This window comes from Simochromis diagramma, unplaced genomic scaffold (assembly GCF_900408965.1).
Source record: "Simochromis diagramma unplaced genomic scaffold, fSimDia1.1 OVJJ01000361.1, whole genome shotgun sequence".
NCBI lineage: Eukaryota > Metazoa > Chordata > Actinopteri > Cichliformes > Cichlidae > Simochromis > Simochromis diagramma.
This window is the reverse complement of record NW_024386860.1, coordinates 11,401,279-11,429,207: the sequence shown is the minus strand read 5'-3', so window position 1 is coordinate 11,429,207 and position 27,929 is coordinate 11,401,279. Positions and strand designations below refer to the sequence as shown.

Sequence of the window (27,929 nt, the reverse complement as noted above, 5' to 3'; positions counted from 1 at the left end):
GCAGCGCCCGGCACCACAAATCCAACTTCCCGCACACGTACTCTCGCACAACATCTGAACTACAGAAAGTGAGTTTTGTGATTCTCCTCGTGGACTCTTTCCCCTCATAATTTTCATGGAAAGGGCTGTGGGATGTTTTAAACAGCAGTCAGCTGTGAGGATAATCAGCTGGGAGATGCCTTTTTTACGGACTGCTTCCCACTGCGTCTTGAGATGAATGTAAAGCTGAAAGTGAGTAGACTTGACTTGAACTGTAATATTTACAAACCTTGATTAGCTCGTTTATAAGAACTGACACTATTATGTGTGGTAATATGTAGAAACGGGTCTTAGACGTCTGCACTGTGATTTTAGAAGTGCGCTAAAAAAAAACAGCAGCAGAACAGGTTTGTTCATTCTTCTTAAATACAAAGTAACTGAGTTAAAAACTTTCATGTAAGTCCATCCAACCATCCATCTTCCGCATATTACATGTAAGTAATAAGAGCATTTCATTCGTTGAAGTGGAATCTTGCAAGGAGCACATACTCATGCAGGGCAGCGCTAATCTGTGCGTGCTGGAACAAACTTATTTATTTATAATTTTGTTATTTTCTCCTCCTTTCGATTTTTTAAAAATGATTTTACCTAAACAATTATCGGCAGGATATTCGTGAGCTGTCTGCATGCCTGCGCTCAGAAGATGATGGCCACAGAGGGAAACAAAACCCTTCTGGGTAACGCATCTTACACTGAAAGGCAACATGAAGACAGGGACGCCTGTAGCTGCGCATTGGTTCTGTTTCTGAAGTTGAATGTCCAAGAAAACAGCGCGGAAGATTAGAAACGCTTTTAATTTTTCATTCAACTTTGATCTAACTCTGGATACATTATGTCTCCACGGCGTTTTTTTTTTTTGTTTGTTTGTTTTTTTTTCAATTTCTTAACTGTGCTCTCCGTGCGCATTGGGCTCCCATGATAACCATGTATGGATTTCCATGCAGGGATGGAGGTTTCAGCTGGTGCGTCTCTGAAAAGCGACTCGGTGGCCTTAAAAAGAAGAAAACTGTCTCGTTGTTTACATTTACATTTAATCGCCTAATTGATTTCTACTTTTTTACACAAAACGAAATCCCAGTAATGCATCTGTTTAGTTTATTCCAATGTAAAATGTTGGTGCTCCACGGGAAGGCTGTCCAGGAACCTGCCAGACTGTAGATTAAAACAGGCTGTGAGCGTCAGCTGGGTTTTGTTTACTACTACAGTTGTTGTCCGGACAGATTATTACGTCATCTAACCTCGTGCTGGAGTTAGTTGTAGGCCATCCCTCCTTCTATCTATCCATCCATCCTTCCTTACAGCCTAACCTCCCTCCCTCCAACCCATCCAGATGGCCCGCACGCGAGGGCGCAGAGCAGAGAAGAGCAGGGCGCATGCGCCAATTGTGCAGCCCACATCTGTTTATTGCATAAGACCACACACCACAGGGATACCTGAAGGAAAACTGTTCGACAAAGAGAGAAAATAATTGTTTGTTATCATTAAAAAAAATCTTTTATTTTGTGTGAGCTTTTTTCTTTTTCTTTTTCTTTTTTTTTTCTTTTCTTTAATTAAATCACACTTCACCAAATATTTCTTTAAAATCTTTATTAGGGATACCTGGATCGTATCTGTGTGTGTATGTGTGTGTATTTTAAATGCACATGGCCTTGTTTTAAGTCAAATCACATGTATATTGCCGGTCCTTTGGTGTATTCGGCTGCGTTTTCTTACTTTGCAATTGATAATTAGTCTGCCCTGTTCTGTTCATGTGGTGTTTATTTCTTATGTTATAGTGTATTGAGCTCTTAAGTCCACTTTAAAGGTCTTTGTTTGAGCTGAGAGGTAGCTCTACAGGAGCAGGGGCAGGTGAGAGGAACAGGTTGGCGGGCAGATAAAGGATCAAGTGGAGGTTGAAAATCACAAAGGCATAAAAGAAAAAAATGTATATTTCTTTTGGGGACATTTTGCCACCGACTGACAAAACGAATGGGGGAGAGAGGAGGGGGGTGTAACATGCACCAAAGGTCTCCTGACAATGAATCAAATTGTGGACACTGTGATCATGTAGCATGCACTATGGGGTGCCATGGATACCACTAGCCCTTGCATGTGCAGAACTAGTCTAATCTTCATGTCTTTTGAAAATCAGCCAATATTTTAGACAGAATCAGAAATAGTTCGCTGTTTATAGCTTTTGTGTCACTCCATGGGGGAAAGAATCAGTGGGTTGCAACGGTAAACCATGAGAGAATCATTGTGGTAGTCCCTCCCATAGGAACAAATGCCAGTGATTTCAGCTTGAGGACTAGGCAGTGATTGAGCAAGGGCTTATTCTTTTTGGGGTGGGGTAAAGCAATATTTATTGGACTGGTATTTATATTGAGTTTTTTTAAAAGTTCTTTTAGAAGAGAATAGCACTAAAGGCGCTGCTGGGATTTGAACCCAGGATCTCCTGTTTACTAGACAGGCGCTTTAACCAGCTAAGCCACGGCACCACTATGATGAGCAGGAGTCAGGTGATGGAGGGAGGAGTACAGCTTTAGGCCATGTGGGACAATGTGTGGCTGATGCTCTAAATACTACAAGACCCATAATCCTCCTCCAAGGTTCATTTAGTCATGGGGAACAAGCCAAGTAGACATGCAAATCAGATATTCTGCAAATAAATGAAACAATACACTCATAATCCAGGCAAGTTCTTTGTACAAATTACGTCTACATTGGCTAATTCTACTTCACACAATTAATGTCCTCTGGAAAGGTTCAGTGCTAACACAGTAAGTGTGACACTGTGGTGTACTGGTCATGAAAAATATAACACATATGAGGCTAATTTTCAGTGCACGGCCCAAGTTTCAGGGAGTTACATCATATATTTGCCAGATGTAGTGAAACTTTGATATGAAAAAGTAGACTGAATGGAGCAATCATGATGTCTTCTTCAAGAAGTGAATATGTTTACATTTCCTTACTTTTGAAGATGTGGGACAGTGGTTAATTCCAAGAAGTTAAAGCACAACACTGCCCCACAAATAAGCTGCAGTTGTGTTGATTTAAATACAGTTTCTGTACTACTATGTCCAAAGTGTTGCTGAATGCCATTCCTGGTTTTATTAGGCTGCTCCACTGTTGTTACTGTTGTTACTCTTTTATAAGGGCTTGGCTGAACAGGTTTCAGCTTTCTACTTCCTGCTGTTTAGTTATTTGAATCATTTGGTCTGTAAATATAACTACTTACCAACAAACAGATACTGTGGACACACTTTAGAGCCATGCTGAGTTGATATTTAGTCTCCAGATTTGTGTCTTTTTTCTTCCCTGATTTCAGCACAAGCAGCTCACACCTAACACTATTTTTGTTATGTGTTCATTCTAGGTCATGATGTGAATGCCCAGCATCGTTTTATCCAATGATTGAGTCCAGCAAGCCGACCATGTTGGACAGAACTGAACAGGCACACTGCACTGTGTGCTGCTGCACTCTGGCCAACAAAATCCTCATGGTGCTCTTCATGGTGCTGCTGATCTTTGCCACCCTCTTTGGAAATCTGGTGACTCTTGCTGTGGTTCTGGGAACCAAACACTTCCACACACCGCAGGGATACCTGAAGGCATCCCTCGCCGTGGCTGATCTGGCAGTGGGAATATTTGTGGTCCCGCTTTCCGTTTACGCTGAGGTTTATCTCATGGTCACTGACTCGGCACCGGAGTGGACCTCGTACAACTCACAAATGGTGAGTTTTCACCCATGCAACATCATTGGCCCCATCTTTGCTGGGTGCACTTTGGTCTCCATTACGACTATTTTCTTTCTGACGATCGAGCGAAGCATTGCCGTGCTCAGGCCTTTGCACAAGGACTCGGTGATTACTCGTAAAAGGACCACGATCCTAATTGTCCTCTCCTGGGTGGGAAGTTTCTTCTTGGCTGTGTGTCCGATAGTTTTCAGCAGTGAAATTGCTTTGGAGTATAACTCCTGCAGTCGGATGTGTAACTACGCTCTGGGTACAATCGGCAAGTTCCCAAGCCAGGCCTGGAACATCCTCCTCCTCTTCCCCGCGTTTGACTTCACCCTCCTTGGTGGCACAGTGGTCATTAATATCATCTCTCTTTCCAGCATCAGGCAGCACTCAAGACGCAGGAAACACTTGGCTGAGAGTGAAAGCCAAAGCACGACCAAACCCACATTCTCAGACATTAAAGCAGCCAAAACCATCGGGACTCTAACTGTGGCTTTCACTGTATCGTTCACTCCAATCGCTGTCTTTGTGGTCGGGAACGTTTTGGGGAATAAATGGTGCAACTTTTCCTTTTTCGCCTTCTGGATTTTGGCTACCAACAGTTGCTGGAATGTCATTATTTACAGCGTGAGGGATCAGAAGTTCAGGCTGCGGGCACAGAAACTGCTGATGCCGTTTCATAGAAAAAACACCACCAAAACTTAAAATCGACCAGGACCAAAGACTACTCATACACGAGGAGGGCCGCGTCATTTAGATGGTTGTTTTTTGCACAAACTCTTTGTTCAAACACATTGTGAGCCTCTTAAGAGACATACCTGCATGTCTTGTGCATTGCTGTTGTGAAATTACAGTTTATTTTTACATCGATAAAAAGCATGGAGCTTTTTCAGATCACAACTGTTTCTCTCTGTGGGTATTTGTCTTGTTTTGTGAAACATTTAAAAACTGAAGCCTGTTTCAGTTATTGGAATGATTGTTTGCTTGAGTGTAATTAATTAAAACCCGATGAAAACCAAAACAGTTTGTGGATGTTATCTTTGGATACCACAGCATCAGAGTTGTTAGTAAGATTGATGATGTTGATTCCCAGTGAGATACTTCAACATTAAGTGATCAAGACTGAGAGTATACAGCAGGGATCCCAATTTAGTTCCTCCAAAGGCCCCACTGAGAATCACATCAAAAGCCAGACATGCAGTATTTAGTTTGTTGACATGCTTTACTATAATCAAAAATAAATAGATCATATAGCCCTTCCTAACTTTTTTAGCCTATATGACATTTGGTCAACAAAGAAGACCTTTGATCATGTGAGATGGAGCTGAGCCTTCTGCTATGAAACCGACTGCTTCTGCAGCACTGTTGCTCTGAGAGTACTCTGCTATAATTTCATGCCTCTTTTTACTTCAGCAACTTAAAAAAGGCCACAGCCTCTTCCCTGTGTATGGCTCTCTATATTATCCGGTGTGTGGATTGAAACATCAAAGTAACAAAGAAAATGCTCTTCTAGAAAACAGAAATTGTTGCCATGGCAAAAGGATACCAAACACTTTTACATTTGGCAAAAACATGGACTACTCAGTGGTTCACCTCAAATAAGGCTGTCTGCCTTCTGCATCAGTGTTAGTTTTTTTTTTTTTTTGTATTCTGAATTATGTGAAGCTATTGTGCAGATGTGCCTGTTTAGTTTGGCGAGTTCATATCACAGTGCAGAGTTTGGCTCCAAATGTGTTGGCGACATTTTATTAAATGTAAAATGAGCTTAAGTGAAAGGAAGAGACAGAGATCTCTGTTTTTTCCTGTTTTCCATACGCTGCTCAACTACAGGGATGCAGCTTTATTAGCATCACACCCCAAGCAGCACAGTGATCAGAGGTCATTAACTGGTACAGCAGTCTCAGTCATGGTGGCCATGCTAGCCACACTCAATACAGAACAAACAGCAATGAGGTTATAAATTAACAATAACAACAACAGATCAACACAACATAACTGGAATAGCTGTTATAACCTTGCAAGTTAACACATGAATGCCAGCATGAACAGTCCCACCAGTCTTTGGGTTAGTGGCTCCTCCCCTTGGACTGCTACAACATTAAATATCTCAAATGAAATAGAGGCTGGATACAAAACATGATTCAAAACAGATACTAAACTTTCACAAAAAATAAGAATATGCTATAAGCCACCATCAATATAAGGTAAGATACATTACCATACCGAGTCTCTTAATGGTGTCTAAGAGGTTACAAGACGTTCTATGACCTTTCCAGAGGTGAGTATTATTAAAGCTACACAAGCTTGTTTCCACCAGTGAAAACATTTTAGCCAACCAGACGTCAAAATGTACACTTCCTAACTTAAACTTAGCAGTAAGGTGAAAATTTAATATAATGGTCCAGAATTTAGATTTATGAATAGCACTGTTTCTTTGTTTTTTCAGTGGCAGAAATAGGTTTCCATATAAAGCAGGGACTGCTTCATAGATGGAGGCTCAGATCCCAGAATGCCACACGGCTAAACTCCATGCTGTCATTATTTTAATGAAGAAACCCTGAGGTCAAAACTGGACTAAGCTGTAGTAGTTTAATAGCAGCCTTTGGACTGTGTGCAACCATGTGGTCTTTGGGGAAAAAATATATATGTTTCTCTCTCTCACACACACACACACACACACACACACACACACACACACACACACACACACACACACACACACACACACACACACACACACACACACACACACATTTCCTCCTTTTATTTGTTATTCAAGCAGTTTTGCTGGACCACAACCCAACAAGACGTAATCATAAACTTTTAATTCTCTGGGAACTGGACCAAAAATTTAAATATAAAAAAAGGGATGGGGTGGCTGAAATCAGCCAGTGAAGCAAGTTTAAAAAAGAAAAGAAATGAAAAGGCCTAAAGGTGCACCATTTGCATTTAATAGATAGTGTCGGAGAGAGAAAAGGAATGAGAGCGAGGTAACGAGGTAACATATTATATCGTTTTCCCCTCTGGTGAAACTAAGCATTGTTTCTAGTTGTTCTGGTTCTAAAACTGCAGACATAAGCAGAGGAATGAAAACGAGAAACACGTTTTTGCTTATTTATGCATATTTAGGAACAGCTGCATTAAAAATCTGGTTAACACAAATGTTCATTCAGAATCATCAACTACTAAAATCGAAAGTCAAGCTTTTCTTTTAAATAGTTTGATTCAAACAGATATTCTTTGACTCTGTGATGTGTGCTTACTTTAAAAGCTTTTACCTCTAAACGGCCTCTATTGCACAGAAGGTGAAATTGAAACATGAAAGAAAACAATTACTGTGGAAGTTATCATTTCCAGCAACAGAAACCGCTGAGTCACAGTGTGGAGGAATAAAAAAAAACAAAAGTAAAAAGAAGGTCACAATAAAAAAAGAGAGAGAATAAAGAAAAGAGACGTTGGCATCACTGTCCTTGACTAACATTAATAAGGCTCATTGACTGGCGCTGAAGTGGTTTTGGAAAGAAAAAGAGGGGGAGGAAGAAAGCTGAGGCAAAAGAAAGAAAGCCGTCACTGATCATCAGGTCAGCACAGCACTCCAGAAACATGTCACTGTTGGCCTGTTCCTTCAGACTCAGTCTCAGGGGGGCCAAAAACAAAAACAATTTTTGTCATATTTTTGGACAAACCTGAGTAGAGTAGGCATTTCTTTATGGTCTCATTTACTCCTTGTCAACACTGTTGTGCTGTTTTATCATCTCTCATCATCACTTTGATGATGCTATTATTTTTTTTGCAAAATGTAACTCACTGTGCATTTTCATATTCCTACCCACATGTGAGGAAAGATTAGGTTTTTGTGGGAAAGGCGGGCTGTGATTAAACACGTAGCTCTCGACATACCACCTGCACGTTTGCCCCTGCAACAAAGCAATCAGTTATCTCCCTGATTTTTTTTCTATGGCCTTTACTGTCAGTTAGACCCTTTGATGTGTCACACTCTCACTATTCCCCTCAGTCCACAAACAGCTACCAGCTCGGGCTTTCATTTAATTAGAAAAAGAAAAAAAGATTAAAGAGCTTTCAGAGTGCGGCATTTACGTCTGTATGAAGGTATACATTGTGCTGTACACAACGTCGCTCAGCACACATTAATTACAGGTGGATGTTATGACTAATGACTTTATTTGATCTTTGCATTTGTGTTTTGCTGTCACCCAACACACTATGTTTGTGGGTCCAGTACACAAAAGATGTCTACTTGACTTTATCTTGACACAAACAAGTTTTAGGTTTAGGCAGAGCCGGATTTACTAATAAAAATAATAAATAATCTAAGCTTACAACACACACACAGCTCTTGCCAGACAACAGTGAGCAGCCTAAACTAAATTAAACAGTCATGCTACTTAGTGTGAGGAGCTTAAAATAAACAAACCACTACGGTTCAGGCCCACCACGTTGCAGTCAGGAAACCACAGAACTTCCTGCAGCATTTCCACTGTCTAACACCAAAAGGGGAAAAAGGAAAACCAAGGTTAGGCCATTTTAAAACATACAGTTCATATGTACAGTGCGAAATATACTTAACATAAGTGCTTTGTATGATTACTAAAAGAAACAATACATTTTTTAGCTTGTAATAGAAGACAAATTAAAACTATTTAAAATTGTGTACACTGAGCAGCATGTGTGCAGTAGCCTATCAGCCTGGGATACATGCAGGCAAAGCAGCAGTCTAACCTGGACATCTAAAAAGTGCATAATAGATCCCTCCTACTTTACCAAGTGCCTTTAAAGTACCTGTCCCAAGATAAGGTCTCCAATCTAAAAGGTCACACAGGAAGAAGCGGCTAGGTCTGCTGTGAGCTTGAGATAGGAATGAAAAGTAGGTCCTTCTCCTAAAGATTAAACACAACCCTCAGTGCCAAGCACCACATCGACCCAATACAAGACACTGTTTTCTGTGACCTCTCTCTTCAATTACAAAACCCAAGTTAGTCTGGAAAACCTCCAGACTAACTGACAGAATCCAATTATTTTTACCTGAGAGAAAAAAGACTAACAAACCCTTCTGGCACATCAGGCTCCACGTCTCACACGGGACAATCTCTGACATGGTGTATTTTGTGTCAATGAATTTCATCTTATATAAGATACCTGCATGCGAGGCTAAATTGAATAAATAATGGAATAAATCAGAAGCAAAACTGAAAAAATGTTTTGTGTGAGATTTTGACTCTGAGTCAGTTAGCTCCTGTGGATCATGCTGACAGCGGGCGCTCACTGCAAATCATCTCCAGAGGTTGGAAACACCTGGGACCGCAGGTGGGTGAGGGATAAATGAGCCAAATCACAGGGGAGAAACTTTCATGACAAGTAGAATATACTTTTCTTCAACACACCAGACTGTTATCACCTCGACGTGGGCAGTCTTGTTTTTCAGTTTCACCTGAATTTAGGCAGGAACCGGTATCTCATTCATACACAAAAAAAAAATTATTGATAAGATACCAGACTGATCTGAGCATCTGAAAATGAACTGAAACCAATGAAAATATGGTATTTTGATGAGGTGTATAGATTTGATGGAAAATGCAAAACAAAATAAGCTGGAGCATCAAATACTCTGGAAGAAACTTTTAGAGTAAATAAAGATGCTGGTAGTGGATAATACTTTTTGTGAACATCAACATGTAACTCCTGTGTGAACATTTTGATGAATGAAAAGTGGAAAAAATGCTGCCAGGCATCATGAATCTCGATGCGTTATGAAACGAGTATCACAGGAGCATCCAAGGCTGCATGTAAACATTACCAACCACTCCTGCAAGTGGAACCCTTTCTCGTCCTTGCTCCTGACTTCAGAGATAATATGCATGTATTTTCCATCTTCTTTCTCCTTAGTCATTTTTAACACAATATAATTACACATTTAATTATTGTTCTTATTTCTGTCATAGCACTTTTATGTTTCTCTAGTGGCAAAATCAAATGTCAGCCATCTCAAAAACCACCCACCACTTCCAAAGTCTGACTGGAAGTCGCTTCACTTGACTTAGATAAAAATAAAAATTGCGCCAGTCTTGGTGTTACTTTCTGAGAGTTTCCCACCTAGAATTAATCAGAAAATGCTTAGAAACTTGATTTACATCTTAAATGTTTTCATACTGTACTGTCAGTCATTCAGAAAGTAAATGTGTAGATAACTTATGTTTGGTTCAAACTCCATTCCTGCAGATGCAGATTTCCCAGCGTTTGCAGAAGAAAACAGCAGGAGTGCCTTTGTCGGAGCTTTTCTGTCAGAATACAAGGCTACAGCCAGTGTGACTCACTGATGTTTTTCTTGAATGGCTTAATAACATATAGTATATAGTACTATGCAAAAGTCATCTATCATTTCTTTATATTTTGCTATTAAAATTGCTTGAATGCTCTTAGTCAGCTTTCTTTAAGTTCTTTAAGTAGTCTTCAGGAATATTTCTCCAGGATTCTTGAAGGACATTCAAAGCTTTTCTTTGCCTTTTGCTTTTTTCTCTCTCAAGATTATCCCACATTGCTTCAGTAATGTTAAACTCTGGACTCTGGGAAGACCAATCCTTGACTGATTGTGTTTAATTGTGTGTTTTTTGTATACAGGTATGCTTTTACTTCACTGGCAGGCTAAAAAATAAAGGTGTTGCCAATCAGTTCCTTTCTAAACTGGATTGCATGGTGGATCAAAATCTGATGGCACTTTTCTGCATTCAATCAAACATCTACAATTTGGATTAATAAAACTTGTTGCTAATGAGTTTCAGTCCAGTTCTTGAGTAATTCGGCATACATCAGCCATTTCTCCCTATTTCCCTTCCTTAAGAATGGCTTCTTGACACCCACCCTTCCACTGAAACCATTTCTAATGAGGCTTCAGTGCAAAGTAGGCGGATGAACTGAAGCCAGATACAGCTCTCAGTTTTTGAGTTTTTGCTACAGGCTGCTATTAACAATGTACCTTGAGATACAATTTAAAGTGCTTTGCTAAGTTGTCAGTTATAGGAAGACACCACTCATTTACTCCTTCAGTTTTTAATGCTTGAATGACTCGTAGGTCAGTCTTAAATAGCTTAACAAACTAAATACATTCCTTTGACATGTCTGGCCAAGTCTGGTTCCTTGGAAGCCAAATATGAAGAAATGAGAGGAAGCTCAAGACTTTTGCACATTATTTTATTTACTTTGATCTCTTCGTGCTAATTATGACATGTGGGTATTATAGACCAAGCCCAACTTAGTGTGCACACATATATAATTATTGAGAACTGAGAACCTTCACAGACATATCTATTTATTATAAACATGCAAATACTTGATTGTTTTTGCTCACAAAGAGATGTGGTGGTTGCTGCCTGGACTGTCAACTGTAACTCCTCCTGGACTTTAGATTTAAATTTAACTTTCTTGGCACAGCAATGTAGGCTATCAAAAATGTGAGCGGATGGGAGCTTTCTCTAAGAAAAGTACATCATGCTGAGGCTACAAAGGTTTCTGAGAAAGACCCCATGCAGAGAGCAATAACTGTGCAGCAGGGGCTCTTTGTGTTTTATTGAACAGACTGCTGATGATGATGGAGATGGCTGCTAAAGACCAGTTCAGTAATCGTCACTTTGGACCCGTTTCACAAAAAAGAAATATAATGCTCCAACCTTCACAAATAATTTTGGCTTTCAAAGATCCGATAAATCTTTAAATCCTACAGAGCTCTCATATGCTGCAACACATTACAGTTCACACCTTTATTATCAGTCTCAAAAATCTACAGTAAGAAATTTTTACAGCCACAAGATGAATAATTAGCAGAAGAATAATGTTTGACAGAAGCTAGACTTTCCCAGTTTGCAGGTTTAAAAATAGGTTGTAAGACACTGGTGAGGACTTAATCAATAAACAATGAGGCATATTGAAACATAATACAGCCAATACTGCCTTAATCCTTCATGACAGAGATTCAACAAGGTGCTGGGGAAATTGGCATGCAGTTGACACACAGTTGCTGCTCATTTGTTGGTTGAACATCCATGATGTGAATCTCCCATTCTGTCACATCCCAAAGGTGGCCTGTGGGATTTGAGATCTGGTTTCTGTGGAGGTCTATGTCGAGTACAGTCAGCTCATTGTTATGTTCAAGAAGCCGGTTTGAGATTATTTGAGTTTAGGGACATTCTGCGTTATCCTGCTGGAAACAATAATCAGATGATGGGCCCACTGTGGTTATAAAGGGATGGATATTGTGTCATAGTGGTACTGGTATTAAGGGGCTTAAAGTATGTTAGGTGAAGCCCTCCCACACCATTACCCCACTAACAGCAGCCTGAGCCACTGATACAAGGCACGAAGGGTTGCTGCTTTTTTGTTGTTTAAATCTAATTCTGCTACTATCATCTGTATCATCTGAATAAGCAGAAATTGAGAGTCATCAGACCGGGAAACGTTCATGTCCAGTTCTGATGAATTGTAGCCTCAGTTTTCTGTTTTTAGTTGACAAAAGTAGCACCCAGATGTGCTATAGCCCACCTGCTTCAAGTTTTGAGGTGCTGTGCATTCTGTTCTGCATACCTTGGTTGTAACAAGTGGATATTTGAGGTAGTGTCACTTTCCTATCAGTTTGAAACAGTGTAACTATTCTTCTTTGACCCCAACAAGGCATTTATGTCCAGAGAACTGCCACTCACTGGATATGTGATCTTTTTCAGACTATTCTCTGTAAACCCAAGAGATGTTTGAATGGGAAAATCCCAGTAGATTAGCTGTTTCTGAAATAATCCGACCTGTTCGTCTAACACCAACAACCGTGCCACATTCAAAATGACATTTTTTCCCCATTCCGTCTTGACCATGTCTACATTATGTGCTGTGAGGTAATTGGCTGGTCAGATATTTGCATTAACAAGCAGTTGAACGTGTACTTGATGTGAAATTACATGTAGAAAAAATTTAAAACTGAAAGGTCAGTCAGTTTTCATGTCAGAGGCATCGTTAATCCATGAAGCAATGACAGATGAAGTGTTAACCTTCATAATTTCATTATAATATCCTGCTAGCTGGGAGACCTTGGGTCTTGGCTGTTACTTTAACTTGTACAATCCACGTCAACATTTAACAGAAAAAACACGCAGCCGTTACAATCATTCAGCATCCAGACTCCCCGGATCCATGGGTTTAATCATAATGTATATTTAAATATTTTGATACAAAATTACAAATATGATATTTTGCTGTGCTACCACAGGCTATTGCCAAAAATATTACAACACTGAATTTTTGCAAGAGGTTTTATATACCAGTATCAACCCATGCCGATGTGCCACGAGTGAGTATACTCAGTGGCAAACCCTGAACTCTCTCTCCCCTTTTCAGTAATTAAAAATGTATCCGAAAGTGGAAAAGTCGAGCAGAGCTACAGTCCACCTGCTGCCTGACTGCTGTAAAGTTAGGATGCATTAATGCCACTCTTATTTTTATGCATGTGTAATGACAGTTAATATCAGTCACTGCATACTCGAAAAGGTAATATTGATGTAGATGGGTTATTTTCCACTGCCACTGTGACAATATTATGCAGCTTAAAAGCAAGAGTAATTGTGTGCAGAGCTTGAGTTGAACACAGGCTAATTTGCGAGCCACCAGACCCCCTAACACACAGACGAGGCCTATTTGGTCCCCTGCCAGTGATGACTCCCAATCTAATCGAATATGTAGGAAAAGGCACAGTTCACAAAGGTACCACCCTGCAATAAACAAAACCCCAAAGAATTAGATGCTAATGCCACATGTATACACCACAGGACTACCCCAGAGAAGATCTATACATGCTCTGACATATAACAGCTCTTTTAGTGGCACGAGGGAGGGTTACAAAATATTAGACAGGGGGATTTAATGTTGTGGTATCGCTGTGTGGGATTGGTTTCTTAGTCTTGGGCAATTTCACAAGAGAATTACTAGCTCTATAAGTATTGAACAAGTGTTATTTAGAGCCCTGTGGCGTGCTTTGTGCCCCTGTACAATGACTTGTATTACTTCATTGAATTCTGTGATTGACTGTTAATTAGTTTGGTTAAGCTCAGTTCGTTCTCTGTGTCATTCTCAGCGATTCAAGACTCTTTTGAGGTTTCTGTTACAGCAGGGTTACACTCACACAGACCTCCACACTTTGCTTAAAGTAGATTTATTACCATGTTTCATCAGCGGGGCTTTGTTTTTCATTCCCCTTGGAGCGAGAGGAGGGGTGGGAAGCACACGTTTTTCACCCTGAAGGAAGACAAGGATGGAAAAAAAGGCTATTTTTCTGCAACCGAGATGGAAGGGGAGAACAAACACTTCTATGAATCTCATGCAGCGTTTAATGACATCTTATGTGAATATGCTTGTTGTTGTTTTCGACAAATATTTTTAACTCTTCCATTTAACTCTGTTCCCTCTAAAGTATCGCAGTTAAATAGTAAGAAAGTCACCTTTGTGAACAACAATTTTTTTTTTGTTTTGTTTTATTCGAATGTTTAGTTGTTTGAATGAAAGAAAAGGAGGAGGGGGGATCGATTTGTGCGTCACTCTGAAAAAATCATTCTGCTTTAAAGGGGTAGAAATAAGCTATTGTTTTGGTCAATGCGGCAAAGACCAAGGAATTAATTGTGGACTTTAGGAGGATCAGGAAAACCTTGACCCCTGTTTCAATACAGGGGTCCTCCACAATGTGGACATTGTGGAGGACTATAAATACCTTGGAGTACACATAGACAATAAACTGGACTGGGTTAAAAACACCACTGCACTCTACAGGAAGGGCCAGAGTCGTCTCTATTTTCTGAGGCAGCTGAGGTCCTTCAACATCTGTCGGACAATGCTCAGGATTTTCTATGAGTCTGTTGTGGCCAGTGCTGTCTTCTATGCTGTTGCATGCTGGGGCAGCAGGTTGAGGGTCACAGATGCCAACAGAGTAAACAAACTGATCCACAAGACTAGTAATGTTGTGGGGACGGAGGTGGACTCCCTTAGAGTGGTGTCGGAGAGGCAGTTGTTGTCCAAGCTGAGGACAGTGCTGGGTAATACCTCCCACCCACTCCATGAGGTGCTGGCTACACACAGGAACACGTTCAGTGAGAGACTGAGATTACCAAAAAGCAGCACTGAACGACACAGGAAATCATTCCTGCCCGTCGCCATCTCCCTGTACAACTCCTCCGTCTAGTACACTGTAAACAATGCAACAGTTACACCATTTTTGCATACCCTCTACAGTAAAATAGCAAATGACAAAATTCACAGGTAAGAGTCAAATGTCAATCATATTGTCAATATTCTTGACATTTATAATCACCCCTGTAATATTCTTGATATTTATAATTGAGCAATTTGTCAATTCGCTAACATATTGCATTATTTAATTAGTTTAGTCTGTTACTGTTACTGTCTTGGAGCAACTGTAAGCCACATAGTTTCCTTAGGGATTAATAAAATATTCTGATTACCATTTTACCATTGTCCATGAGCAGTGTTGGGTGTAATACATTAAGAAGCATTACTGTAGACACAATACATTATTAAGTAATATCATAATGTAACTAATGTAACATGTTACTGTACAAAATTCTGTAGTTACATTAGAGTTACAATTGGGCTGCTACTTCCAGCAAACTTCCACTACAGTCAGTTGATTTTAGTTCATGGGGAGGGGGGAACGGTGGTGTGGTCTACAGCTTTGGATCAGTGGAGACATGGACATCACTTTTATTTTTATTGCACGAACAAGAGCACAATGGTGAAGTGGAAACGGCATCCAAGACAGAAACATCCGCATTGTGCTGCTATCGCAATTTTAGCTTTTTGCTAGAATCTTGACAAACATCAAGCTAACACAAAGCTAAGAACCCAGAGTGATGATGAAGGTGAGTGTATCTTGAACCCAGAGCTGTAGTTTCTTCAGTCGAATCTCTGTGGCGGTGTCTGTTAAGTCTCTTTATACTTGTCAGTTCATTGATCACATGTAAACACTAAAAGAAAGATTGAATGTGTGTCACCATCAGGATTGGGATTCTCCTGCTTCCAGTGTTTGGCTCCAAGAGGAATGATGCTGATGACAAATGTCACGGTTCTGTGCCTGTGACCCAGTGTTTATGCATTTGGACTTTTTTGATTCTGGTTTATTTAATATTCTAAGTATGGTTTGTGTTCCAGGTTTCTGTGGTTGTTGTTGTTTGTTTACCATTTGTATTTTCTGGTCTTGTCAAGTTCATGTATCTTAGTCCCGTGTCTCGGTGGTAGTTCCTGTTTTACTTTGATAGTCTGCAACTTGTGTGTTATGTTCGTTTTTGCTTCCCCTGCCTCTGTGTTCCCACCACCATCCACTGTGTGTATATATCGTCTCCGATCCCCTCATTGTAGCTAAGTTCTGTGGTTCTGTCTCACTTTTTGCCTTGCTGTCAGTGAGTCAGTTTATTTTATGTCTCTGGTTGATCTGGATCTTTTGCTGATGCTTTTTCTGGGATTAAAGCTGCGATTTTTAGTTCAGTTCTGTGTTGCACAGTCCTGCATTTTTGGGTCCACAACCCCGCCTGCAGCACACTTACACTGCAGCCATGATAACAAAGCCATTCTCTCCTTTAGTTCCCCTCCACTGCAAAACTCCATTTTTCTTGAAGTGTCATTTGGAGGCATGGCACTAGTCACAGCTTTATTAGAGTTTAAGTGGCAGGTTTATCAGGCAGGAAACTATGGTTTGTTTTCCATTTGTACCTTTCAGTTTTGCAATTGGTTTTTCTTTACTTCCACTCACTGGTAAGCTTAACTGTCTCTGCCTTTTTTACTTCACTTTTCACCCACACCACCTGTGACACAGTGCATGCCTGAAACATCCCTACAACTCTGACGAAACAGAATATTTTCATGGTAGTGTGAACAGCCTGAACAGAGTAGTTGAAGTCATTAATAAAAATGTATTGGGAGATAAAATGTGCATTAAGACTTGCTTATCATAACTTTGATATGTACTGATTTCAAAAAGTCCTGTGTGATGTTTGATTTGAGCTGGCAGGTCATGGTTTGTATTAAATATATTGTATTAAATATATATATTTAATAAATATATATATGTATTAAAAAATAAAGTATCTTCTTCCTGAGGACTCTGAGGAAGAACCACCTGTCCTCAGACATCCTGGTGAACTTCTATCGCTGCACCATCGAGAGCATCCTGACCAACTGTATAACAGTCTGGTACGGGAACTGCTCTGCCTCGGACCGGAAGGCGTTGCAGAGGGTCGTGAAAACTGCCCAGCGCATCGCCGGAGCACCACTTCCTGCCATAAAAGACATCTACAGGAAGCGGTGTCTGAAAAGGGCTGGGAAAATCATCAAAGACCCCAGTCACCCATTGCATGGACTCTTCACCCTCCTGCCCTCTGGGAGGCGCTACAGGAGCCTCCGGACTAAGACCACCAGGTACCGGAACAGCTTCTTCCCCACAGCTGTCAGACTCCTGAACTCTGCCTCCTGACATCTGACCCACATTAAACTCATGGACTGAACATACACACACCCACAATGGACAACTGTACCCTCAAACACACAATAATAGCATGGACTGAACCACCACTCACAACCACTAGCACTTTATATAGCCTCTGTAGAAACTATCTACACCCTCACTTATCTTAACTGCACTACTGTATAGCTCTGTGTAAATAATCATTCTGTACATTCGATAATCTTTAATCCTACAACTGTTTACAACTTGCATAGTTCCCATTTCTGTATAGCTGTATATCCCAGATTCTGTAAAGTTATTTATTTCATATTCTGTATAGTTTTTCATATTTATATCCTGTTCATAGCCTGTACATAGCTTGTACTCACTACAGTCTGTACATACTTATAGTTATAGAATATTCACAACATACTTCATACTGTGTACATTATAACATACCATAATAGACCCATTTCTGTAATATACTCACATATCTATATTATTGCTAATATATATTGTAATATATCTATATCACTAAAGCACTTCTGGATGGATGCAAACTGCATTTCGTTGCCCTGTACCTGTGCATGTGCAATGACAATAAAGTTGAATTCTATTCTATTCTATTCTATTCTAAATATAAAATGAAGATTATTTCCAATCAATTCGCTCCACATTTCCATCTGCTTGCTGCATGTCTGGAGGGTTTCTTTCTTTGGAGGGGAATGAGCACGACTGCTCAATAATCTAATTATACTACCAGTCAATCAAACGAGTTTGTCTAATTGAGACCCGAGTGCCTCTCCTGTCAGCAGGAGCTCTGACTTTTTGCATCAGGCCATGTCAGTCTGAGGACCCAAAAGCAGAGCACTGGTTCAGATGTCAGTGCAGAAGAGAGCAGGGTTTTTGTTTTTTTTTTTATAACAAGTTTGAAACTGAATCATAAGTGGGCTTAGGCTGACAGGAAATGGTGGCAGTCACGATAAGAGGCAGGTAGATGGGTGCTGTGAGCAACACAGGCTCTCCATGAGATGTCTGAGAGAGACACTGGAAAGCTGTGGTAACTCGAGTGGTGCAGAGTTGGCCTGCAGCCTAGTTGGTTAGAAACAGCCCCAAAACACAGAGAAACCTTTTCTCTCCAACAGTCAGTAAATACTCCAAATATTGTTTTTTAGTATATGAGTTGAGTCCAGTATACTGTGAGTATTTCCCAGATTTGATCTGTATACAGTAGATCAATTTAATTCAACTCTACTACAGCTGTTGCATCTACAAAAAGATATAAAATTATTTAACAAATTATTAAATCTTAAAGCTTACATGTAACTAAGGCTTAGCTGGTGTCTCAAAACTAAAACTAAATAAATAAATATCTATTGTTATTGCTTTTATTTCAGTAGCTGTGCAATCATTGGGTTCTTATATGTAGGAAAAAACAATCTCATATAATCACACATTTTGAAAAGCAGCAATATCTTCACTTTTGCTACATCTATGTTGTTGTACTAACGGGTACACTTTTGTCTTTGGTACTAAGTGGAAGACAAACGCAGTAAAATTAGAAGCTTTTTTTATCATATAGAAAAGTAACCTTTCATTGTGTCATCGGTTGCACTCCTCTTCCTCCTCAGTGTCTGTATTTTCAGTCAGGAAGAGCTGATCGTCAGGGGAGATGAGGAAGCGGAGAAATTCCTCTTTGTCACTTTCCTCATTAAAGAAATATACAGGGCGCTTCCTTGACATTACATAAATTTCTTGTGCCGTGGGGAAGAGCAGCTTGCACCACCTCCCTTTCTTCTCCATCACGTTATGAGTAAAGGCTCCCACCTGTGCAACAGCCCTTTATGAACCGAGCCACTCGGGAGCCGGTATCTCTGCTTGGGCCAAATGATAGGATTGGAAATATACTCTTTATTCTTGGAACTGTTGATCTGGATGAACTCTTATCTTTTTGTGGTTTAAAGCCCTGTTACCCCAAGAGCACAAGAAACCGATGTAATGTAGAAGACGCCTCCTAGAAATGTTCTAGGTTTTTACTTCAGATTGAATTTTCTTATGAACATTTTTATTGAGTTTTGTTAGAAAAAAATTTTAACACCTTCTTGATGTTTTTTCTTTATTTTCATGGCTATTTACATTGTAGATTTTCACTGAAGACATCAAATGCTTCATGGTAGAAACCATGCATGTAGAGACCATCTGTTCTGCATCGCACAAAGATTCGGCAGGTCGAACCAAAGATCTCAAGTTTGGACTCCTCAGACCAAAGCACAGATTTCCACTGGTCCAGTGTTCATTCCGTGTTTCCTGGCCCAAACAAATCTCTTCTGCTTGTTGCTTTTCCTTAGTAGTGGTTTCTTAGCAGCTATTTGACCATAAAGGCCTGATTCGCTCAGTCTCCTCAGAATAGTTGATGTAGAGATGTGTCTACTACTGGAGCTCTGTGTGGCATTTATCTAGGCTCTAATCTGAGGTGCTGTTAACTTGTTGTTTCTGAGGCTGGTAACTCAGAGGAATTTATCCTCAGCAGCAGAGGTAACTCTTGGTCTTCCTTTCCTGCAACGGTCCTCATGTGAGGTAGTCTCATTGTAGTGCTCGATGTTTTTTGCAACTGCACTTGGGGACTAGGGATGGGTATCATTTAGGCTTTATCGGATACCGGTGCCAAAGCGGTACTTTTGAAATGGTGCCGGTGCTTAAACAGTGCTCGAACCGGTGCTTAAAGAATGGAGAACACAAACTTTGTCCTAAAACCTCACGTTTAGCTGTTTTTTTGTAAAAAGATAAGAATTTAGCCTTTTCTGCAGCTATAGGGCATATATGGTATCACTCTTGGCTGGAAGCAGTGCTTAAACAATGGAAAAAACACAAACTTTGTCCAAAAACCTCTCATGTTTAACTGTTTTCCACTTTTTCTTTGGTCATTTCAGCCTTTTTGGCCAGGGTGAAGGGAGTATCTGCCATCAAACAAGAAGACAGCCGCATGTAACTACGACGATGATTGCTAGTTCACCTTACATGCATTAATTTAATAACGTGGTTTGTCTACTCAACTTAAATTACACACGAACAACATTAACCTACTCACCCAGAGAAGAACGGCTGCTGCTGCCATCATCATCTGTCATCATTTCTGCTACAATGACAGGGCTAGGGGTCAAGACTCTCCTCTTCGGGTTCTTGGGATATGTTGTGAACTCCGGGTCCGATAACAGGCACCACACCCGCAGTAGATGTGCTCGGCGTGAGGTCTTGCAGCAAGCTATCAAATACAGTGCATTTCTCGGCTTTTAAAAAAACGCTATGCGTCGCCAGGTGTTTCATCAGATTTGAGGAGTTACCTCCTTTGCACAGTATCACAGTATCACCTTAAAGCACTTGTTGCAGGCTGCTGAGTTTGCATCTTTTGCTGTGAAGTACAGCCAGACTTTTGACCGCTTAGCCTTGGGCATTTTTAATCTGTAGCGTATGTACCTGGCCCCCCCTACTATCCTCGGAAAGGTAAAATGATTGGCTAGAATCCAAAGTGTATGACATCTCAGGGAAAAAAAAGCACCGAAATGTGCGCTGCTTTTCGGTCTGGTTACTACCGTTTATGTCAGAACCGGTGCCATAATGGCACCGGATACCGGTACCCACCCCTATTCGGGACACATTCGAAGTTTTTGCAGTTTTTCTAAATTGACTGATCTTCAGTTCTTAAAGTAATGATGGACTGTCATTTCTCTTTACTTAGCTGATTGGTTCTTGCATAATATTAATTCTAACAGTTGTCAAATAGGGCTGTGTACCAACCTGACTTCTGGACAACACAACTGATGGTCCCAACCCCATTAAGACAGCAGGAAATTGCACAAATGTGTATGTTGTGCATGTTGAACAGACCCTGAACACACAGAGCAAACCAAACTGGAGTCAACTCTGCGACATAAAACTTAATAGGAAGGAGTTAAAGAGAGACAAACTTCATTATTTGGGTGTCAGCAAGATGGGTAATGGGCAAAAAATGGTGAAAAACCTATTATATGTACATATCCATTTCGTAGGAACTGGAGTGTGACTGATAAATTCTGAAAAACATCCCTAGTTTGTCCACCACTTCTTTCTGCTTCAGGATCGGTTTAAGTACGTTCTGTTGCTGGTGGGGTTTTTTTGTTTGTGTGTTTTTAACAAGAAGAAGAACTCATTTGCTCTCTTCCTTTGCTTTTCCTGATAATGTTAGCAGCAATGAGAGGGTGTCTGGTTCCAAATTGAGCTGCACTTAGAGGTAAGTGATGAAAAAAAAGAAGCTTATTTACGATGTCTAGGAATTTAAGTGCAGGTTGCATGTTTTGCTCAGAAATACTGGAAAAGGTCAGACATTCTCTTTCAGGCTTTAGTTTTCTTTTTCTTTTTTTTGGATTATAACAGATGATTGACGGTCTGCATGCTGTTGCCAGAAATTGTTTGTCTGGTGGTGTGTGAAGCTGAGATCTTTGGTATTTTTTTTAGCATTTGCTCTTTACATAGAACAACAAAAGTTGTGAAAACACAAACACTGTGTTTATGCCACAGCTGTCTATGGACGAACCTTTTTTCTTATATCATGATGCATATACCTAAACCTGCTTACCAAAACCTGGTAGCTAATCAGTTCTTAAAGTCAGGTATTATGTTAAATTTAAGGTGGTGTCCTTACTGAAGCGTATACCTGACATTAAATGTGAAATATGATCACCGAGAAAATGTTTCCTATCTGCTCGCTGTCTGGGTTTAGACCTCTGGAGGGAATGTGCCAGGCTGTTCATTAATCCAATTAGACAAACAATCAATTTAATTAGTCACTATAATTGAGACCTAAGTGCCTCTCAAGCCAACAGCAGCTGCAGCAGCAGGGTGATTTTTAATCTCAGAGTTTTAACTAAAAATAAGTTGGTAATTAATCAAAGAAACACAAGCACATCAGTAGTTTCAAGAAGCAACTTTGTGTATGTGTATTTGTCCTTATTCCTCTCTAGCTCTCACTGACAATGAAAAATTTAAGCCTCAGTTATGTTTGTCATTCAGAGACAACAGGATTAAGGGCAAATGGGGGGGCGTGTTTGGTGTTTGGTGCATGAAAACTTTAACAAATCCAGAAACCTGAAGTTCTCTATCATATCGAGACTATCTCTCCATACTACATCTTCCACATGTACGGGGAATGACCTAAGCAAAGTGAAAAGTCTCCAGCTACAATCTGAGTAGTGAACCCCAAATGTTTGTGTGTGCTTTATAGATATAAAGCTCTGAGTGATTTAAGCCTTAGCTGAAAAGTACTTTGGGTGCTCAACAAGTATAGAAAAGCAACATAAAAGCATGACTTTCATTCTGAGGACCAGGGAGCTTGTGATTTTGCAGACTCGCTATCATTAAAAATGTCTTGCCATGATCTTCTCCATGTTCATCCAACAATGTGACTGCATTCATTCAGACTTCATTGGAAGTGTTAGCGAAATGTTACAACTACAATATTACTTTTCACTTTCACAGAAAAGTAAATGGGCGACTAATTCAAACATGAGGCCAGTGTGTCAGTGTCCAGATTAATGGCTGGGTTGGATGCCTCGAATCATGTCCAAGGCTGTTAAACTGACAGATGATTGTGCTTGAGGCCAGTGTGTCAGTGTCCAGATTAATGGCTGGGTTGGATGCCTCGAATCATGTCCAAGGCTGTTAAACTGACAGATGATTGTGCAGAATAATTTCAGATACATATTTCATACCATACTGTACGCTATGATCCTTTAATAAGAAATGGCAAAATAAGGGATTTTTGAAAGTTTCGGATGTGGCAAAAAGGATTTTGACTTTAAGACATATTTGACATCGGTTTTGTGTGTGTGTGTGTGTGTGTGTGTGTGTCATCTCTCCCAGCAGCAGAGTAATCAGTGCAGCAGGGAGCTCTGTTGAGGAGCATTAGAGCAGCTTGTGTCGATATGGATTTAGTGTCACTGTGCTGAGCTGCACCAACGCGTCTCTGCCCATTCCCAGCTAACACCAGATTTAACTGCTTCAACCTGCCTCTAACACAGCCTTCGACGAGCTTTACGTCTGAGGTTCAGTAAATACCAATCCCCTTTTTTGGCTTAAACACATACCCAATCCAACCCAGATGTTCTGTTTTAAGAAATATCACAGAAACTGTTTTTTTTGTCAAGTCAGTCATGTGTTAAATCAAATCCCCAGGCTGTTGGTGAAAGGGTTTGCCAATGTAAGCTGTTTCTTGCAAAAGCCTAATTTTCAGTTAGCCAGTTAGCCCGAGCAAGCTTAAACTCAAATCAGCCATTTAGCAATTATTAAAAACAAATATGAACTAATTTATACACTCAGCGGGTTTTTCACACAAAACTGGATTCACTAAACGCTCTTAAATGCATAAAAATATCATTAAGGAATTTCAGTTGAACCTGATGAATGATATGAAATCTTAAATAAATGAAAGGAAATGGGACTATAATTCAACATTTTGAAGTGCCACTTTGTGAATAAAGCCTGCCCATGAACACACTTTGAGTTTGTATATCGAGTCGCCTAACTCATTTGGGTGACCTGACAAGAGCTATATTTAAGGAAAGCCTACTGTACAACGCAGCAGAATTCAAGAGATTTTAGTCGAAATGAGGACCTAAACTTTCTGTGGAGGTACCAGTGGAGAACGGGCAGATGTTGTCAGTGAGGAGCTGGCAGACTGAACAAAGAGCTGCAGTTTGCCATGGTTGTATTTTTATTGTATAAGGACAATAGGATGAACAAACAATTCTAAAAGCACAGAAATAAATATGGAACCTGAATGTTTTTATCACTGTTGGTGACAGAACAATAAGACAAATACTGAATGGATGAAAAGTAGAGAAATACTTTGGGGGTTAATTAGTTAATGAGTGTTTGCCAGTCAGGATCTGGTGGGAACTGGAGCAGTACCAAACCTCCAGCACTCCACATAACCTGAGACATATACAGTCACAAATGGAGAGAGAGAAAGGATTGTGAGAAAAACAGAGGATCTGCAACTGTTTCTATGCTGACTATAACTTTTTTTTTTTTAAATCTGTTTGTTAATCTCTACCAACTTCTGAAGAAAATACTTGGCTCTTATTTTTCACCTGCTATACGACCTAATTTCTAACTCTGTTTGCTTCTGAAGCTGGACATTTTCCTAAAAGACAAAACTTTTAAACTAAAGTCCACTGTAGGGCTGGGCCATATCATACCGTTCACGGTGATACCGGTACAATGTTAGGCAATGATACGAAAATGAAACATCGCGATAGAATATGGGTAAAACGCGCATGCGGAGAGCCTTTGTGTTCATACGCACATGGTGGAAAAAGCATGGCCGCGACGGAAAATGAGAAGGGCGAAAGCGCGGATTGTTGAATGAAACGGATGAACCAGAATTGGTTTGTAAAAATGTTGCAACTTCAGTGGTGTGGAACTGGTTTGGCTTTCGTCCGTCAGATACACAACAAAGAACTTGATGGATTGTCGGAGCATTCAGGAGTCAGGAGCCTCGCGGAGTGATACGTACTGTGCTTCAACATAATATTACAGTATTGTGTGTGTATAACCTCTTTTTAACTTTTGTGGATATTATACATGGTTATGCTGAGGATATGTCGGCCAATTTCCACTGGAAATGTCTTTTGTTTAAACTGGGTTAAACTCAGCAAGGAATTTGCATTTGCACTGTTAAATTTTTATATGGCTTTAATGCATATAAAAACAGCTGCTTGATTAAGTGAAAATACATTGATGGGGGGTTTTTTGGCACCAAGTTGTGGAATTGTAAAGTATTTTGTCTCACGTCAATTATATCATCAGTTATATCGTTATCACACCAGTTAATAAGCATTTAATTTGAATTAAATAGCTTTAACAACAGTGAAGACTAAATTCCTGATTTTTGCCTTTATTTGACTGACTGAATGAAACAAAACTGAAAACATGACAAGTATGTTAATGATGATTGTCACTGCCAGAATGGCCGATGTGTTTGAGGAGTATGGACCCAAATGCAGACACAAAAGGGGCAGGACTAAAGTTTAACAAAAAGCGGGCCGTTTATTTTGGCTGTTAACTACCACAAAAACAAAAGCACGGGCAAACAAAGGTGAAAAACTAAGCAATAACCTAAACTGGGAAGCAAAAGCTCTAATGATCACCACAAACCTAAACATGACCAGAACATGAGAAAACTGAGATGAGAGAACCATGATATCCATGGACCATGAGGTGAGAAAAACAGATGACCTGACAATGAACAAAGGGAGACAGATGACTTAAATACACAGAAGGGGAATAAGGTAAGTGGAAACACCTGGCAAAACACAGCTGACACAAAAGAACATGACGCCACAGGGGAAGCAAAACTAAACACACCCAACATGGAAACAAAACTTTCAAAATAAAACAGGAAACATGGAGGGGCATGAACTGGGACAGGCAAGCTTGACACAAGAGACAGAGAGAGGGACAGAGTAGAGAGACCCAAGGGGAACCTACATAGATGAAGAGATAGCACATGACAAACAGAAAAGACTCATAAAAAAGGAGAAAAGGTGAAACATAAACTAGACTAAAACTCAGCTAAATCCTAACTAATAATAACAACACAAGAACTTCACATATTTCCAATATAACATAAGAAATCAAAAATACAAAATAAACTCAAAATGCTGGGTCACAGCCCCAGCCCCTGACAGATGATGGGTCTGAAGAGAAGATGTACCAGTGCTGAGACTCAATAGCAGTGGTAGTTGAACTAAAACAGTAATGCTGTGGAGCAAACAGCTAAATCGTAGGCTAAAGGTTCATATACTCTCTATAAGGTGATGGGAGCTGAAGACTGTTTGCACCTCTAATGATTTTTCTTTGCTATTTTGCAAAAAATCTGAGAAGAGAAAATCCAAAGAATTATTTTAAACCCAGTTGTGCCCCTCAAGGACAAATATGAGTCACTCTTGAATATGGTCTGTTATAAATAAACCCTGTTTACACCAAAAGTCCCTGACTGCATGTGTTTTAGCTCTATAAAATGCTCATAGAATCTGAGAGGCTGTGAAGGAAGCTCTTAATGGTTGTCTTGCTGTGTATCAAGAAGGAAAGAAAATAACCATTATTCTAACTAAATGTTCTAGACTCAAGCTCACTGAGAACAGAAAGCAGAAAGCGTGGGGATAAACCACCTGCAAGAAAAGAAAGTATCCAGCAGTTTGCTACACAGCTGCAGTTCTTCATTCTTCAGGAGGTATAATCAGATCGGACTTATTTCTGACCCCACTGGGACCCTAATCACCATTCTACAGAAGACTCACCTGACCTATGAGGCATTTGCAACTCCCATACAGTCAAGCCCCAATTCATCCATCACAACAGTCCCTCCTTTAAAACAGTTTGCAAAATCTGTCAGTCTAAGAATAAGCAGACCTATGCAAAACAGAAGATGGTAAATGGCCTGTATTTGTATAGCGCTTTACTAGTCCCTAAGGACCTCAAAGCGCTTTACACATTCAGTCATCCACCCATTCACACACTGGTGATGGCAAGCTACATTGTAGCCACAGCCACCCTGGGGCGCACTGACAGAGGCGAGGCTGCCGGACACTGGCGCCACCGGGCCCTCTGACTCTCCAAGCAAGAGCTCGAACCGGCAACCTTCCGATTACAAGGTGAACTCCCAACTCTTGAGCCACGATCGCCCGTAGAGAATAACTGAATATTGAATGTATTTTTTTATAGAATCATAAGTGAATGTCAACAAAATATATAAAATGTATTTTATGGTAACTACAGTAACTTAAGGGCATGCTGGTTGGAAATGCAATCACATAATTTTGCCTTCAAGTGAATTGACGATTGAAAAATATCATTGAAGAATTCCTTTACTTTGAGAAATTTGTGGGTCGCTTTTGTGGTATGCTGTGCGTTATTGATTTGCAGGGTGAAGCGCTGTCTGATCAATTGTGCAGCTTAGTTTGAGCAGAGAACATAGCTCTGTGCACCTCCAATTTCATCCAGCTACTTCTATCAGCAATCATATCATCAGTTACACCAGTGACCTGGTTCAATTGACAGCCATACAGCCCGTGGCTCAGTATCCCCCACATAAAGTTTCATAGCTGAAGAGGAGCTTCAGAGCATAAGCTGTTTTCTCTTCCCATCATTGTGGTTGATTAACATGTTAATCTTTGTTTCATCGGTCCAAAGACTTTCAGGCTCATTTAGAACCTGTCTTCCTGTTTTTGAGCATAACCAACAATTTGTACTTTGTATTTACATTCATGAAGATGATTTCTGATTATAGACTTTGACAATAACAGAGTTTGAAGAACGCAAAGTAAGTATACCCCTAGTTTGTTTTTGCAGGATGTTTCACAATATAAAAATATATAATTTATCACAACAGATCATAAAAAAGTCCAACGTGTGAATAAAAATGACGATATTACAGATAATCTTTAAATTTGCGGACCTCTCCTCTTCCTCTCCCCTTCTGTCTGTCTTACATCTTTCTCCATCTCTGAGTGAACTTATTTTGCACTCTTTTCTCTCCCTGTGAAATCCAGAAGCTAGACCTTTAGCTAGCAACGCAGTGTGTGACAAACTCCACACAAACAGTTTGTGTGCTTGCTGATCTTTGTTTAGCTGAT

General features: G+C 40.1%; 1 protein-coding gene, 1 long non-coding RNA gene and 1 other non-coding gene across 3 annotated transcripts; 1 reads left to right on the top strand and 2 right to left on the bottom strand.

The window, feature by feature from the left end:
- Window positions 1-9: 9 nt before the first annotated feature.
- Window positions 10-4,798, top strand: LOC120732740 (trace amine-associated receptor 8b). The gene is made up of 2 exons (XM_040030541.1): window positions 10-231; window positions 3,398-4,798. Exon 2 carries the CDS (start codon window positions 3,432-3,434, stop codon window positions 4,464-4,466), a length of 1,035 nt encoding a protein of 344 aa, XP_039886475.1. The 5' UTR covers window positions 10-231; window positions 3,398-3,431; the 3' UTR covers window positions 4,467-4,798.
- Window positions 2,443-2,516, bottom strand: trnat-agu. Its single transcript has one exon. It is a non-coding gene; the product is annotated as a tRNA-Thr (tRNA).
- LOC120732741 lies at window positions 4,200-24,630 on the bottom strand. The gene is made up of 3 exons (XR_005695666.1): window positions 24,469-24,630; window positions 15,027-15,029; window positions 4,200-4,210 (listed from the first exon to the last, which is right to left on the bottom strand). It is a non-coding gene; the product is annotated as an uncharacterized LOC120732741 (long non-coding RNA).
- Window positions 24,631-27,929: the final 3,299 nt, after the last annotated feature.

What these genes read in the sequence shown, in the direction of transcription:
- LOC120732740 (XM_040030541.1), top strand. Translation starts at nt 3,432, where the DNA reads ATGATTGAGTCCAGCAAGCCGACCATGTTGGACAGAACTGAACAGGCA.